The sequence below is a fragment of the Phallusia mammillata genome, chromosome 1, assembly GCF_965637545.1.
Source record: "Phallusia mammillata chromosome 1, kaPhaMamm4.hap1.1, whole genome shotgun sequence".
Lineage (NCBI taxonomy): Eukaryota > Metazoa > Chordata > Ascidiacea > Phlebobranchia > Ascidiidae > Phallusia > Phallusia mammillata.
In genome coordinates this window covers 34,837,195-34,853,773 of record NC_137252.1, presented here as the reverse complement: position 1 = coordinate 34,853,773, position 16,579 = coordinate 34,837,195, and the positions used below count along the sequence as shown (strand labels likewise).

Here is a 16,579-nt window from a genome sequence, read left to right as displayed (position 1 = left end):
CGTAATTATAAATATGTTAGTTTTATTTTTGCTTTTAATGCAGTTTGGAATTATCCTATAAATGGAAAGTGCCTAGTTGTAATACCTGCCATATCTCACACCAATTTATGTTTTTAGCAAAATAGCTTCACACATATATTATGTTTTTAGTGACATATTGTAGTTTAAAGCATGTCAACAAAAATAATAATAAATACATTTAGACATGTTAGTTTCATAAGCTTACATCTATGTCTTCTTGCAGATGAAAGATCTTGACCTAACCGGCAACAAGGTTGGAGATGATGGTGTCAGACATCTGTCAAGTTGCTTGGACACAATGGAGAAGTTGGTCTTAAAAGATTGCAAAATCACATCCACTGGAGTTGAAGATTTAAGTAGAGGCCTTAAAAAGCTTGACAAACCTGTAAGTGTTTTGTTTTTGCTTTTAATTCAGCTTCTAATTGTCTTTTAAATGAAGAAGTGCCTAGTTGTAATACCTCTCATGCCTATTTGTTTCACCTCTCAGACCAACTTTGATTTTTTGCAAAATTACCTACCAAATATACCTTGTTTCAAATGACACAACCTCACTACCGTGTTCTCTTATGTATCAAAGAGGCATTTGCCTTTTCTTTTGTCACCGTTGTATCTATGTAAATGCCAGTTTTGCTCTAACTCTGACATGAAACACTTTATTTAATATCTAGACTGATTGAATTGTGTTGTAGTTTTGTGCATTGCTATTTTTTTCCTTTTTATGGGTCCCCTTCCCTGAAGGGGACGCATCTTGATTTCACTATGTTTGTTTGTTTTTTCTTGTTTTTTTCTTTTTTTTTTCTTTTTTCCGCCGTGAAGTTTGTCCATGCACTTTTGGCAACAAATCTTTGTTGGATTTGGATGAAACTTTCACAGATTGAAGATATGGTTATGTAGATGTGCCTTTTGGTTTGTTTGACTTAATCACCCCAGTATTTACCCCACCAGCCCCCTAAAATGGGTAAAATTTTAAACAATGTCCGAATTGGATGAAATTTGGACAGTTTGTTCATTGTGCCATAATTAGGTGTCGATTGTTGTGTTTCACCCTGCAGCCCCAATATTTACCCCACCAGCCCCCTAAAATGGGTAAAATTTTAAACAATGTCCGAATTGGATGAAATTTGGACAGTTTGTTCATTGTGCCATAATTAGGTGTCGATTGTTGTGTTTCACCCTGCAGCCCCAATATTTACCCCACCAGCCCCCTAAAATGGGTAAAATTTTAAACAATGTCCGAATTGGATGAAACTTGGACAGTTTGTTCTTTGTGCCATAATTAGGTATCGATTGTTGTGTTTCACCCTGCAGCCCCAATATTTACCCCACCAGCCCCCTAAAATGGGTAAAATTTTAAACAATGTCTGAATTGGATGAAATTTGGACAGTTTGTTCTTTGTGCCATAATTAGGTGTCGATTGTTGTGTTTCACCCTGCAGCCCCAATATTTACCCCACCAGCCCCCTAAAATGGGTAAAATTTTAAACAATGTCCGAATTGGATGAAACTTGGACAGTTTGTTCTTTGTGCCATAATTAGGTGTCGATTGTTGTGTTTCACCCTGCAGCCCCAATATTTGCCCCACCAGCAGCCCAAAACAGGTGATTTTTAAACAATGTCCGAATTGGATGGAATTTGGACAGTTTGTTCATTTTGCCGTAATTAGGTGTCTACTGTTGTGTTTCACCCTGCAGCCCCAATATTTACCCTACTGGCCCCCTAAAAACAGTTAATTTTTTAAACAAAGTCTGAATTGCAAAAAGTATTGACAGTTTGTTCAGTTTGCCATAATTAGGTGTCGATTGTTGTGTTTCATCCTGCAGCCCCAATATTTACCCTACTGGCCCCCTAATATTGGTGAATTTCTTAAACAATGTCCGAATTGGATGAAATTTTGACAGTTTGCCATAGTCCGATCAATTACCCCATTAGCCCCTTAAAAAGGGTTAACTTTTTAAACAATGTCATGAAATTTAGAAATTGTTTATTATATTCTATTTTGAGATGTTGATTGTTGAGTTTTGCTCTGCAGTCCCACCATTTACCCCATTAACCCCTGCAATGGTTAAATTTTGCAAACAATTGCCGAATTGAATGTGACTTGAATAGCTGTACCTCAAATAGCATGATTATGTCTGCAGACTTTATATCGCCTTGTTTAAACAGATAGCACCAAAATTTTTCATAGTTTTTTTTGCAAAATGCATTATTTAAAACTTTGCATGTGTGGGTGACCCATGAGTTTCTGCTTGCAGAAACAACCAAGGCTATAAAAGACAGTGGCTGATATGGGACCTATTTAATAAAGTGTATGTAGTGTATGTGCAATGGCAATATGTGCTGAGCCACCCTTCTAGTTTTATTTTCTGGAATCGTGTTACAAAACAACTATTGTTGATTAGTAGTCGGTCTTCACTTTGTTAGGTCTGGTAGTTCATAAACATAATTATAAATATGTTAGTTTTATTTTTGCTTTAAATGCATGTAGAGTTCAAGCCTTCTTGCTAACTCTACCTTACAGTCTCTTGACTAGCAGAAAAAGATAGCCGGTTTCAGTTGCACTTTATTAATTGACCAGTGATTTGAAACGGATTTTTGACCACCCATACCAAATACAATCAAGGACATCACAATTACAATACAGTCCAAACAATCTAACTTATATACAGACGAATCCGGTTAATCGCATACCGTTTAAACGCATAATCCGTTTAATTGCATCACAATTTAAAATTCCAAACCGTCGCCGATCGTTTGCTAAGAAAATCGTCCGGTTAATCGCATACCGGTTTATCGCATAAAACTGATATTCGCATCGATTTTCAACGAAATATGCGATTAACCGGATGGATGATCTCTATGTGAAAGTCGAACAGGCTGAGTTTTTCGAATAAACCAATAGATATGATGGGAAAATCCATGGAGGTAATGCACGCGAAAAAGACGTAGATGCATGTTTGCATTCTACACCAAATAACGCATCTAATTTCAACGTTGAAAATGACAAGTCTCGACTATAAAATAATTTTGAAAAGTGATTAGGAGAATAAATCAGCGTTCAGTTTACTGCTGTGCGATAACTAGGAGTCGTTATCTCAAAGCCGTGCACATTGGTTCTTTTTTGTTGGTTATCTAATCGCCAAAAGTGATATAACAAGAACAATGTTAAATGTAAGACAAATGGTTAAAAATGTTTTCTGTTACATTGTTCATGACCCGCCAAACACGTAATGGTTGTAAAAAATGTTAGATCGCAAGTAATCACACCATGTCGTTTAGATTCAGGTAACTGGTAACATGCCAAAGATTGCCATATTTTATGTCTTCTATTCGTGACACTTAAGAAAGGCATTTATTCTTGTAGTATTTGTTGCTGGTTTAAAATTTTAAAGCAACAATCACACGTTGATCACGTGACAGTCACGCTAATCTTGCAGTTTTGCTGAGTAAGCTAGAAAGTAGCGACGCAATCTGAGTCGTTAAAGTTTTGCTAAAATCAATCATTCTTATTGTCAATTGGGTACGGGTTATAACAAAAACTGGTGCAGCTCGCCTCAGCCCTTACGCTGTAGAATGTGCCAAAATTGTAAGTTTGACTAGGTTTCGGTCGTGTACTTTCGGGTTTGGGCCTGCTTACAAATATGCACCTAGCTGCTCGCAGGTCGCGAACACCATCACTTATGGCTGCTGTCGGCTGGTTATTGGGAAAGGGCTCAACTTCTGCTAGCAACGTGCACAACGACTCATCGGTAAGCGCAGCATTGCCAACGATTGCACGTAAAATTCGGCGAATGGAGCAATTGACGCGCTCCAAGACACCACCTTGCTGGCTTGCAAGCAGGGGGGTTGAAGTGCCAGTTTGTCCCTCTTTGGCGCAGATGGACGTTCGGCGCCCACGAAATTAGTGCCATTATCACTGAAACATCAGAAGCAGAACCTAATCTGCTGGAAAACCTGTGAAACGCATTAATGAACGAGGCGTCAAGCAGTGAGCTATCTCTATGTGCACCGCCCTCGTACACATATAGATGAACACGCATCCATAACGTTTCACTTGACTCCTTCCTAGCTTTTCCAGAAATGGCCCCACATAATCAACTCCCACGCTGGTGAATGGTGGGTTTCCAGGTTAATTCGTTCCTTAGGTAAAGCACCCATGATTTGTGATCCGGCCTTGGCGTGGCGTAGCTTACAACCTTTGCATTGACGAACAATGCGCCGCACAGCTTTGGGCACGCGTTAATGGTTTTGTATGCCTATCAATGTTAGGCGTTACTTCCTGATTGTAGTCCTGTGCCTTTGCAGAAACCTCGTGTTTCATCAGCACTACAGGATTCGACCTTTTAATTGGCATAAGATCCCATCCATGCAAAGACTCACACGAATCGAACTCGCTCTCCGTTTCAGCAGTAAATTCAGCTAACTCCAATTCCTCTCGGGCTTTATCAAGCTCGATTTCCATTTCCAAGTCTAACACTTTGGACCTAATGGCTCGTCGCCGTTTCAGTTGTTCAAGTTTCAAAGCTTTGGCTTCTCGGCGAGCACGCGCACTGGCAGTACTTTTGATACTTCGCACCGAGCCTGTAACAGACGGGGCGCCGTCGTTGGTTTGTTCATGTCTAACAGTATCAATCACTTCAAATAGCTCTTGTGATGTGCTGGGGATGTTTTCTCTCTCAATAGACATTCATCTCGAGACTATCGACAAGACCAGAGCAAATCAAAACCATTTTATTTAAATGATGTAGAGTTCAAGCCTTCTTGCTAACTCTACCTTACAGTCTCTTGATTGGCAGAATAAGATAGCCGGTTTCAGATGCACTTTATTAATTGACCAGTGATTTAAAGCAGATTTTTGACCACCTAAACCAAATACAATCAAGAACGTCACAATTACAATACAGTCCAAACAATCTAACCTATATAATATAAAATTATCCACCACAGCAAATTTAATGCATACACCACAGACTTGATACTGCTGAGGCTACATGTGGAGAGACAAAGAAAATACGTCGAAACGTCGAAATAAAAAGTACTTGCCAGAAAATCTTTGTAAAACTTGACATTTTGACATGTTGGTTTTATAAGCTCATATCTATATTTACTTGCAGATGAAAGAACTGGATTTGGGTAAGAACAAGATAGGAGATGTGGGTGTGGAACATCTAACAAATTACTTGGACAAAATGGAGAAGTTAAACCTGTGGTATTGCAACATTACATGCCCTGGACTTCGGCCTTTATGTGAAGGACTTAAAAAGCTGGGCAAACCTGTAAGTGTTCTGTTTTTGGTTTTAATCCGGTTTTGAATGGGCCTGCAAATGGAGAAGTACCTGGTTGTGATACCTGTCATATCTCACACCAACTTTTATTTTTATCAAATTTACCTGGCAATTATAGCAAGTTTCAAATGACACAGTTAATGGAAATAATAATAAATAAATTTATGTCATGTTGACTTTAAAAACTCATACCTATATTTACTCACAGATGAAAGAGCTGGATCTGAGTGTCAATAAGATAGGAGTTGAAGGGGTTAGACGTCTGTCAAGTTGCCTGGGTAAGATGGAGAAGTTAAGTTTGATGCATTGCTACATCACTCCCAACCAAGTTAAACCCTTAAGTGAAGAGTTTGTAAAGCTTACCACACCTGTAAGTGTTTATACTTTACTTTTGCTATTTAAAATGTTTTTAAATCCTACAATTGCTAAGAAATATCCAATTATAGAAAGTGCTAAGCAAGAGAGAATTACTAATGCTTTGGTATAATGTTGTGTAGCAGGCATGGCTGTCAGCGTAAGATTGTTGAGAGTGGTTGATAATGTTTGAATTTCAAGTCGAATCACAACCATCGTTGGTTGCCTTGTATGCTGCCCACATGAGCTTTGTAGTTGGGGATCGCCAATAGATGGGCTTACCGATGAGCCTGTGTAGCTCACTTGGTTGAATTAGAAATTTGGTGGCTCACTTGCTAGAGGTTAGAAATTAGTACTTGTGTAACTGAGTATCTTTTGAAATGCACACATCTACAGATGAAACGACTTGACTTGAGTTTGAACAAGATAGGAGATCCAGGAGTTGAGCAGCTATCAAGTTGCTTGAACAAGATGAAGGTTTTAAGTATTGTCTCATGTGAAATGACTGAAGCAGGAAAGCAGGGGATAAATGAAATGCTCCAAAAATGCAGTCTTACTGTAAGTGTGTAATTATTATGGGTCCCCCTTTCTTAAAATTGTATTTTGTCTCTATTTTTTTCTGTTTTTCTTTTTCTTTTTCTCGTTCTATCTAAGACTGGTTTGTTCCACTGATTGGTTGAGAAAGAGTGCATTAAACTTTTCCAAACTTACACAGATGTTAGTTATTTATCCACATATGATCCTCCTAAATGCGTTTTAAGGCAGAGCGGTTGGTCTCTGCTTGACGTCGGACAGACATTTTCAATTTTATGCCATTTTATTAGTTTATCATGCGCATTTTCAGTTTTGGCAAAGGTTTCACACCTTAAACTTGATTTAAACCCGCTATACATACTTTGGTTTCGTACATGTCTGGAAAAACGTTTTTTATAAATGGTCAATAAATGGTTGTTGTCAACTTGACTGGCACATGACAAGAGGTCATTGAAGGTCAACTTGTAGGTTCTGCCAACACAGTTAAGAACCATGTTTTATCACAATTTTGCTTTATTGTTTTTGACAAAAATAAATTCGAGAATCAATACTTTGGTCGTTTATAAATTTGGCAAAATGATATTGTTGAACACTAAGGACTGTGTGTTATTGAAAACGGTGTCAAAAGGTCATTAACAACAGTCAAACAGTCGTTCGGCGTCTGCACCATTAGAGGTTACTGCAGGTCAATGCTATTCGTTTTGCAAGTGAAAAACAGTTTGTAATGCATACCTTTGTATCAAATGGCTTCTTATTTTATAGTGTCTGTAATACAACTGTTAAGGATTTCTAGAAAATTTGTGTTAATAAAATGAAGCATATGAAAGCCACTGTTCTAGTTAATTGAATCTTTTTGTAAGTGGATGCTAGATTTTGTGCTATGCTGAATAGGTATGATTCTCTTCACAGACACATTGTGAAGTTTCAATATTGGTCTCCTTTTCCATTCTTTTTTCTGTCATTTTAATCTTCATGTGTTAGAACACATTTATTTTACACACATGATAGGTAGTTACCCAATTTTGACTCCGAATGACTCAGCAGTTCACCCACAGGCTCTCAAAACACAATTGTTTTAAAACGGCTGTGCTGACTAAAGTACACGATACAATAGTTTCATACTTTGTTGGTTGGTACATTGTAAAGTATTTTGTAACTTTTAGTTACATTAACCAATTTTCCACCCCTTAAACCCCGAAATATTCGTCTTTGGGTTTACAAATATGTATGGTCAGATGTATTACAAGGCCGTCTTTCTGGTATTGCAAAACTGTTAAAAACAATTTTTCGGTGCAATGTAGCTTCTTCAGGTTTGACAAATCAACTTGACGAACAATGCTTGAGTTAGGTATAAATTAGGCAAAACTTTATTGTTGAACACATATGGCTGTATGATACTAAACACTGAGTCTGCATGATACTAAAAACTGAGTGAAAAGGTCATGAAAAATGTCAGTCGGCGAGAGTCTACTGCAGGTCGGTGGTATAAGTTTTTCGCAACAAATTTAAGAACAATTTGTCATGAATATCTTTGCTGCAAAATGACTTCTTAATTCATCAGTGCAGAAATACTGTAAGTTTCTTGGTTTAAACATGGGTAGAGTTAAAGAGGACTGGAAGTATTTTTTCGCGCTCTTTTTTCTACTTTTGTAAATATGCAACAATAAAAGTTTAGGTTAATGCTTTTTACTAATTTGTTCTTAATAACCTAAAAATAATCGCACCATTGTAGCCAATTTGCATAAACAAGTGTGTGGGGACCCACTCGTTTAATTTGCAAAAAAAAGCTGAAGTAGTATATGTAGTAAATTATAATAAACATATAAAATTTTACTACATAGAACGACCACTCTTCTAGTTTTTCTAGTTGTTATTGTTCACTTTTTTTTCAACTCTTTTCAGACGAAAGTGTTGCATACAGTCTCATTGTTGGAAGTTAACAAGAATTGGCATCAGACTTGTTGTGGTAAGCACATGTCATTACTTTTCTATTTAACAAGTCTACTAATGTTTGTGTTTAAATATCACTTATGTCAATGTACTTGGGGATCGCAACCTCCAAACCTCCCTCGGTCAATCTAAAAATAATCACAACATTTTATAACATGCATGTGGGGAACTTTTCGTATTTGCTTGCAAAAACAATCATATGTGTATCAACGGGTGTAAATCGGTAAATAGGATATGATATATATCATATGGAAGTATAAAAGAAAGCCAGATTTCTTGTTCAGTTTGACAACAGTAGCGAGGATAAAGCTAGTGATTAAATTCTTAGAGATTTAAAAGTGTTTTTCTTTGTTTATTTTGACTTTCTAATGTGTAACATTATACTGATGAAAAAAAAAATATGGACAAGAAGTTTGAAAATTTGGGTTGATGTATTTTACTAGTTTATCCTTGATTAAAAATGTTTCCAGTAGGTCAAATTATGAATAAATAGGGCATAATTATATAAATTGCCAATATATAGGAAAGTCAACTTTTTGTTTTCAACCTGCGGTTGAGATTATGTGGGTTTTGATTTCAGTTGCTGCCATTGAAAAGCACCAGGAGGAGCATATGAAGAGCTTACCAGAAAGTGTGGTGTTTTATGATGAAACATTGAAACCCATCCAACTACCTGATGTACATCCTCAAATGCATGAGTACAAGGCCTATGAAGGAGAGAGTCCTGTGGAAAAAGATGAATTCATACCATCTACTAAACAGAAATCTGTACCTCCTGTGTATCAGCAGCCAGTTTCTTTCGATGAAATTCTAGCTTTAACATCACAAAAAAAGTTCATTGCACTAGTTGGCCCACCAGGTTCTGGAAAAACTACTCTTTCTAAACAGTTGGCAAAGTTAAGTCATCCAAGTCAGTGTGCCAAGTTTCTTGTTAGGTTCATGAATCTAAGTTATGATCAACCTTTAACATGCAAACAACTTTTTGTTGACAATCTTTATCCTGGGTTGGATGAGAAAACAGTAGAAAATGCGTTTCAGTGGATGGTAGAAAACCAAGATGAGTGTGTTTTTGTTCTCGACGGCTATGAAGAGGCTGTGTGGACACTAGAAAACATGAAACCACTTAATGCATCTTATGATACACCTTTACCTATTGATCAGCTAGTAGCAAATCTTTGTTGTAAGAAGTTTTTTAAAGATTCTATTCTATTGTTTACATCACGTCCTCATAAAATTCTTAAAATCCCACCAGAGCTTCGTCCAGATGTCACAATTCATGTTGATGACCTTTCAACTGAAGACATGGAAAAGCTGTTCCGTGCTTTGGCGTGGGACAAGGCAGATGAATTATGGGAAATGTTATCCATCAAAGCCCCACAGCTTTTTGACCTTTGCCATAATCCTTTGTTACTGCAATTTATTATTTTTGCTATTTTACATGGAGGTAGAAAAACAGTCACAGAGGTTTTCCAAACTGTGATAGAGCAACTGAGATGCTCTGAGCATGCACGCAACATAGATATTGCCAAGTTGTGGAAGCCACTTGGTAAAATGGCATATGAAGGCATGCAGGAGGAAACAGTTATTTTCACCAGAGAAAATCTTGGGGATCTTAATGCCACTATTGTCCAAGATGTCATCATTGCCTTTGTAAAATTCGAACATTATTTTTCGAATCCACGACTATTTGATGGTGACCAGCGATTTTACTTCTCACATCAAATGTTGCAGGAGGTATTTGCTGCCAAATACATCTGCGAGTTCATGTCAGATGAAGAATTCCACAAAATCATTCCTGAGGTGGTTGTGGGAGGCAATTGGTCAATGGTTCGACGGTTTATGTGTGGTCTCTTGCTTGGGGACAAGAAAGGTGGGTTGCCCAAACTGAAAATGGGATAGTTTATTGATCAATACACTGTTATGGATCGCTTTCCTAGTTAAGCTGTTGTGCATTTATTACTGGTTAGTGATCATGATACGTTCACAGATGTACAAACAACATCATGTTGGGTATTTATCAACGGTTATTAATTATGATACGTTTTTAGGTATGCAAACAACATCATGCAAAACTGCTGATCATCTCTCAACAAAAAGGCAAGGTATGGGATGAAATTGTTTATTGCACTTGCCGCCGTGAAGGTGGGAGTACAGACACCGCTTTTCCGAGATAGCACACTGCTGTTAAATATTCAAGACCTGCATTTGCGTAAAACATGTTGTTGCGGGTAATGTTGTTAAGGTATACGGATTTTACACGTCACTTGTCTGTATTAAACATTAAACTGCCCCATCCTTCATTTTAGGGATGTGGGTTTTTGCATTTGTATTATCTTAAAATGTTTCCTTTTATATAGCGTTAAACTTTAGATATACACCCAGGCGCTTCATATTCGGCAGTATTTACATTTGTAACCCCGAAACTTTCAAATATAGACCCGAAATCTCAACTCTAACATGTGACCTTACCCCACGCTGTCATTTCACACGGCTGGCTTTATAGTGACACATGCGCTATGCGATATTTCTATCTTTATGACACTCACTCTGGGGCAGTGGTTCTTAACCTTTTTGAACTTGAGGATCCCTTTTGATACTGTCAAACCAATCGCAGGAACCCGGTTGACAACCACTGCTCACGCTCTCCTGCTTGTGCAAGCCTTCCATGAGCCCGGTTTTTCCTCATTTATTCTGGAAGTTTACTCTTCTTGTCACACTACTGTTATTACCGTCACCATTCTTCGCATAAAAACGTTTTAACATTTGTTTGTTTTACACAGACAAGGTGGAAAAGTTTCGCGAAAAGCTTATCGAATACATGAAAACCGATGTGCGTGGACATGCATTGATAGGTAAGTGTGTGTTTCAGTCTGTTTATTTATTTAACACAACTATTTCTAAGTGGCTACCAAATATTTTTTAACACATAGCATTATTATTTTTTATTAGCAATGTTAAAAATGTACACAAGCAAAAAACGAAATTTCCATACTGAAAACAGTATGTTAAATTGGAACTATTTTTTCTAAATATAACAAATCACCGCTAGCGGAACTTTGTCAAAATATTGCTACTTTTTAAGTTAACTAAAATTGCCAATACCGACAGATGAAATTGGACTAAATTAATGACTCATGCACAAAAATCAGCTACAGTCGTATATTTTTGTTGATTTATTCAGTTTTTTTTTTATTGTTTGTAATCAACCCAAATTCCCACCTTCCGTTTTAGTCTCCCTACTTTAGCCTTATTGACCATCAAACCCTTTTCCTTGTATATTTTATTAGATCTGCTGACGGACTTGCAAGAATGTTCAGATGTTGAAAAGGATTTTCTTGCAAGTCATCTTCCTGTGAAGTTTGAGTTTTTCAATACTCCCATCTCATCGAGTGCAGCACACGCCTTGACTGAAATCCTCCCGAGGTTGAATCGAACTGTTGAGTTGCTGAATCTTAGGAGCTGCAACCTGAAGTCCGACACACTGAGGGTGATTTGTGGAGGAATTAGTAACATGAAACATGGGGTTTGTTATGATTGTGATTTGTTTTGAATATTTAATTATAAATTTTCATGTATCGAATGAATAACTATTAAATAAAAATTAATTTAACAAAACCGGAAATTAAATAAATGACGACACAATTACGTCACATGTCACTTGACATTTATTAGTTTTTTTTAATTTGTTCAGTTGATATTTGCATCAAATAATCATTTTGCGCAGATCTCTTCTCTTATTCTGGTTGGCAACGATTTCGGAGATTCCGAGTTCAAAATCATTTCCAGTTGTTTCGAAAAAGTTAAGAAGTTGGATCTGTTTGGTTGCGGGATTTCTGATGATGGGAAACAGGTGATGAAGAAGTGGGAAACTGATGAAGAAACTTGTGAAGAAAGTTAAACTTCGTTGTTAAGGTTTTCTACTGTTGCCTTGTCATTTCTAACGTTGTGTTGTAATTAGTGGTTCATTTCGAGCCTTGTGTCTCCTTTCAATTACAGTCTGCAAGCAGAGTAAACTTGTGTAGTTGAGAAATGTTAATTGGCTTTTCTCACCCTGTGTAGTGAGTGTGTTGAGTTAAATCAATCTTTTTACGTGTGTTTATTGTTTTTTATTGTTCACATGCCCCTTGACGCGACAAACATAGTGATGTAGCGACCTTTCTTGCTTGTTTACATTGGTGTGTGTCGAAGCTTGCGTTTTGCCTTTTTGTCGCTTAGTCGCCGCCTTATTAGCGTGTTTTGCGCGTTGCGTGGTCTTTTATGATTGAACTGCTGTTAAATAAAGCTTTCGCGTAAATAACTCATTATTGTAACGTGGCACGAAAACACAGGACACAGCCGAGCAGTTTAAAATACTCTAAAATAATACTAACACTAATATAGGGTGGTGGAGAAAAGGTAATAGGGAGGGAGAACAAATGTAAAACGAAGCATATGTACCTGGTAAAGAGAAGGGAACCTGAAGGTTTGACAACATTGGTGGATTCCAGCCAGTTTTTGATCTCACGAAATCTCTAACCATGGGTCACGTTTTAGAGTAGGGGTGGGCGACCTGCGACCCTTCGTTAAAGGTTGTGCGGCCCGCAGAGACGATTGGATTTCAAAAGTACTGGCAAACGAGTCCAATTATTACATATTTTTGAGCTAATTAATGCGCCTGATGCTAGTTTTCTGCGACCTGGCAAAATGTGGCTAGAATCAAATACGAATTATACTTGTAGTTAAGCATATTTGGTAAGAAACTAAGCAAAATCTCTTTGTGTTATGCACATGTGCGGCCCGCGATCCAACTTTGACATTCATAACTGGCCCTACAGCAGGAGTGCCCAACCCGTCGATCGCGATCGACGGGTCGATCTCGGACTGATTTCAAGTCGATCGCGAGGGTTGCAGAAACTTATTTAAAATAGTTGCTTTGTAACGCGTTGCTGTACATAGATGACTTTGGAACACTATATGCGGATCTGTTCATAAGTTTAATGATGACTTTATTGTGTGAATTAATCAAAATATATGTTAACAAGTTCATAAGTAGGCGCTTTGTTACAACACAAAAGTAATAGTTGCAGTAATAATTGTTACTTTGTTCTGGTACTCGCTATGTCTTTGCTAATTTGTATTGGAATAGTAGATCTCGAGAGTTGAAGTACCTCAAAAGTCGATCTCGAGTCAAAAACGGTTGGGCATCCCTGCCCTACAGCAACAAAGGTTGCCCACCCCTGTTTAAAGGTTATACAAAAACAGAAGGAACCGCAAGAGCGCCGACATCAAGACCGAATTTGCCTAATTCTTTGCAGCAGTCGTCGGCATCTGAAGTTCCAGCACAACCACAGTTTTCCAGGGATTTCCAGGGACTCCACTTTGTCGCGCTTTATAGCGTCCTTATGTTGCGCAACTCTTTCCGGCTTGATTAATACGTTTGGTGCTGCTACGACTCGTATTATCGGGCGAAATAAACCCAAATTAATAGCTGGTAACCTTTTTGCCTCCTTTTAACGTACCTTGCTGTCTCTTGCGCTAATGATCACACGCAATTTTCGTGTCAAAACTTGTTTCTTGACGGATTGTACGATCATAAACAGCGCAGTCGTTACCAACAGTGTGTCCTTTCAAACACTTGGTTGCGTTAAAAGGCGTACCAAGTTTGATTGCTAACTATTTTTAAATCATACAAACGTTTTGTTGCTTTCCAGTCGAACGACTGGTCCCACCAACGCTTTATCCCCCAGTCGTGTTATCTCAGGTCAGCTCCCTCCACAAAACGAGAGCTGCCGTGATCCGGTGCAACTGCAGCTATTAGTCTCCACCCACCAATTGCGCTATTTACTATATTGCGCTTCTTAACCTGTGCGCAGATATTTCTGGCTTAGTGATTGTTTAAGTATACAAACTCAGCCAGGATCGTGTGTGCGTTATTGCTGCTTCCTACTTACTCTTCAATACGCTATTAATAACTAAATTATCGATCAACCTTATAAAATTTTGATTTTCTTTTTAGTTTTAACCCAATCTCCATTTTTTGTGGGTGAAAATTATCCTGCAATGACCCTTCCATATTCCGCAAAATTGTTCACTGAAGGGCGCAAAATGCCTTAAAATATGTTTGTATTACGACACACTTTTTTCGTATTTTTGGGTTGTGCATAAGTACATAAAACTGTGTGGACCAGTGTTGACCAAGAGAGTCTGTTTGTTGACCTGACCATGTTACTATGCTTTAGGTCAGGGGTTCCCAACCTTTTTTGCTGTTCGTACCCCTTTGTCAGATCAGAGCATTCTTCGTAACCCTAAAAAATTCTGATGGAATTTTTTCAGGCATATATTGCTAAATTAAATTGCTTTTATAGCTCAATTAAACGTTAACGGTATTTCACACAGAAATTAGTGGCGTAAAGTAAAAAACAGCATTGTTAAAAGACAATAAGGCTTTTTACTAAATAAAAGCTGCTCTGTGGCGCAAGGATCTTCGTACCCCTTGTGGTTCAATCTGGTAACCCCAAGGGGTACGAGTACCCCCAGTTCGGAACCCCTGCTTGAGGTTGTTTGTTGTCACACAATGTTTTCGCCAATACTCGTTTCTTACGTCAAAGCTCTGCTCGAAGAATAGTATATATGTATATATTACAGTGCACCGTCTTCGCGTCTAAACATGTAATTGACAGTAAAAGTTGTGTTTGTTGGAATTCAAATGAGGTGTTTAAGTGAATTCAGAAAGCAACGAAAAACAATGAAAAGCTTGCTGTTGTCATGCGTCGGTGGCCACTTATGTCGTTGTTTAAAATATTAATCGTTCACAAAATAGGTCTTTTATATAGTTTATTTCTCCCAAATAAGTTCTGGGACAATTCGCAGTATTGTAGTTGTTTAAAACGAAGCTAAACTTTTGTGTGTAGGCCGGTGAATCAACCACCCTCCACCTCTGCACATTTCCACACCTAGGTCTCACACTCAGATACGCGGTGAACTGCGAACCAAGTCACCTGTCACTCAACTGCAATTCGAGGTGAATTTTCCTCTAACTTGATTATGTTAAATTCTACATTGAAGAACATATCGTACCTTGCCTTTCCATAGACCGAAAATTTGTTAATTTTGACCTCATGAGCGCTACCTTGCGGTTGTTATAGTTAAATTATAGTTAAGCACTCGAGAAAATTGACCGATTGTGTTCAACGTTGTTCTAATTACTACTGTAAAATAATAACCGACAGACATTCGTTTTTTAGTTTATAAAACACTCTTACCATCACTCTTTGCCGTTTTTAAAAGGTGAAAACGTCTGGGTTTAAAGGAAAAAAAATAATTAAGAGCGCTACCAGATAAAGCCTGACACCTTTTTTGCAGTTGGTGACCGTGATAATAAAATATTGCAACTGATGAAATAAAACGTTTGTACCTTATGTGTTGTGCTACTATTGCTGCGTTGTATTAAACAAATCAATTACTAAAATAGACCGGCAGCCCAGCGACATTTGGGTATACGAATTGGATACCAATATCTGACTATACAAGTGTGTAGAGGGTCACCAGAGGTCAATGAAAATGGGAGTCTGCCGGGTACCACCCACTGGGTATTCCCCCGAGGGACCCCGAAAGGTGCTAAAAAATGGGTACAAAACAATCGGGAGAGATACCACTTGATTCCACCGCCATGGGATGCCCATTGAGATCCTCATACAAATTCCACAAACGACAGACATTTTCCCCGCCTCATTTGGCCCGCCAGACCCCCCACAAAGGGCCCAAAAAGGGGGGTAGCATAAACGAGTGAGATACCACTCGCAATCAATGCCAAACGAACAAGTTAAGTTTATACAATGATAATTGGGATACGACAGACTAATGTTCCGCTGCATCGCTAGTATCAGACTCCCTAAAGTTCGACTGTGTCATTAACGTGATAGCACTGTTATGACGTCAAATCCATTGTGATGCAATTACCTTGTGCTGTACGTGACCGCATGATGTGCATTATAGTCTTTGCTACTTGTAGTTAGTGAAGAAATAATGTATGTGGAATTAGATGGGTTGTTTTAAATAGATCAGTGTGATTATTTAATAATACTAGGGTGGCTTAGCACATTTTGTTGTTGCATTTACACTATAACCTACCTTAAAACCTTATTATATTTCCTACGCTTATTTCGTATTGGGTCCCATATTAGCCATCGTCTTTTCCAAATCCATCAAACATTTGATGGAAAAACGATCACACTGAAATGGCAGGTAAAATTTCTTCGCAAAAGCAAATGGTTAGTTAATCCACTGCTTTGATTGATTTCAAGATATTTTAACAGAAAAAGTCTAAATCTACTTTGTGTGGTAATATTTTAGCTACCTTATTAATCAGAATGCTAAGAAAAAAAATTATTTTAAATTTGGTAATTGTTTTAAATTTTCCGATAAAATGTAGCCTATCTTGTATACTTTCTTATTTAATG

General features: G+C 37.8%; 1 protein-coding gene across 1 annotated transcript in view; it reads left to right on the top strand.

Moving 5' to 3' along the window:
- Nucleotides 1-12,438, top strand: part of LOC145215830 (uncharacterized) — a 68,204-nt gene extending 55,766 nt beyond the window's left edge. Inside the window, exons 33-42 of the mRNA XM_080084454.1 lie at nucleotides 245-406; nucleotides 5,133-5,294; nucleotides 5,512-5,673; nucleotides 6,054-6,215; nucleotides 8,094-8,157; nucleotides 8,722-10,011; nucleotides 10,190-10,243; nucleotides 10,922-10,993; nucleotides 11,429-11,664; nucleotides 11,866-12,438. Coding sequence (XP_079940580.1) covers nucleotides 245-406; nucleotides 5,133-5,294; nucleotides 5,512-5,673; nucleotides 6,054-6,215; nucleotides 8,094-8,157; nucleotides 8,722-10,011; nucleotides 10,190-10,243; nucleotides 10,922-10,993; nucleotides 11,429-11,664; nucleotides 11,866-12,039 — 2,538 coding nt within the window. The 3' untranslated portion in view covers nucleotides 12,040-12,438. The remainder of the gene's footprint in view (nucleotides 1-244; nucleotides 407-5,132; nucleotides 5,295-5,511; nucleotides 5,674-6,053; nucleotides 6,216-8,093; nucleotides 8,158-8,721; nucleotides 10,012-10,189; nucleotides 10,244-10,921; nucleotides 10,994-11,428; nucleotides 11,665-11,865) is intronic.
- The last annotated feature ends 4,141 nt before the right edge of the window (nucleotides 12,439-16,579 follow it).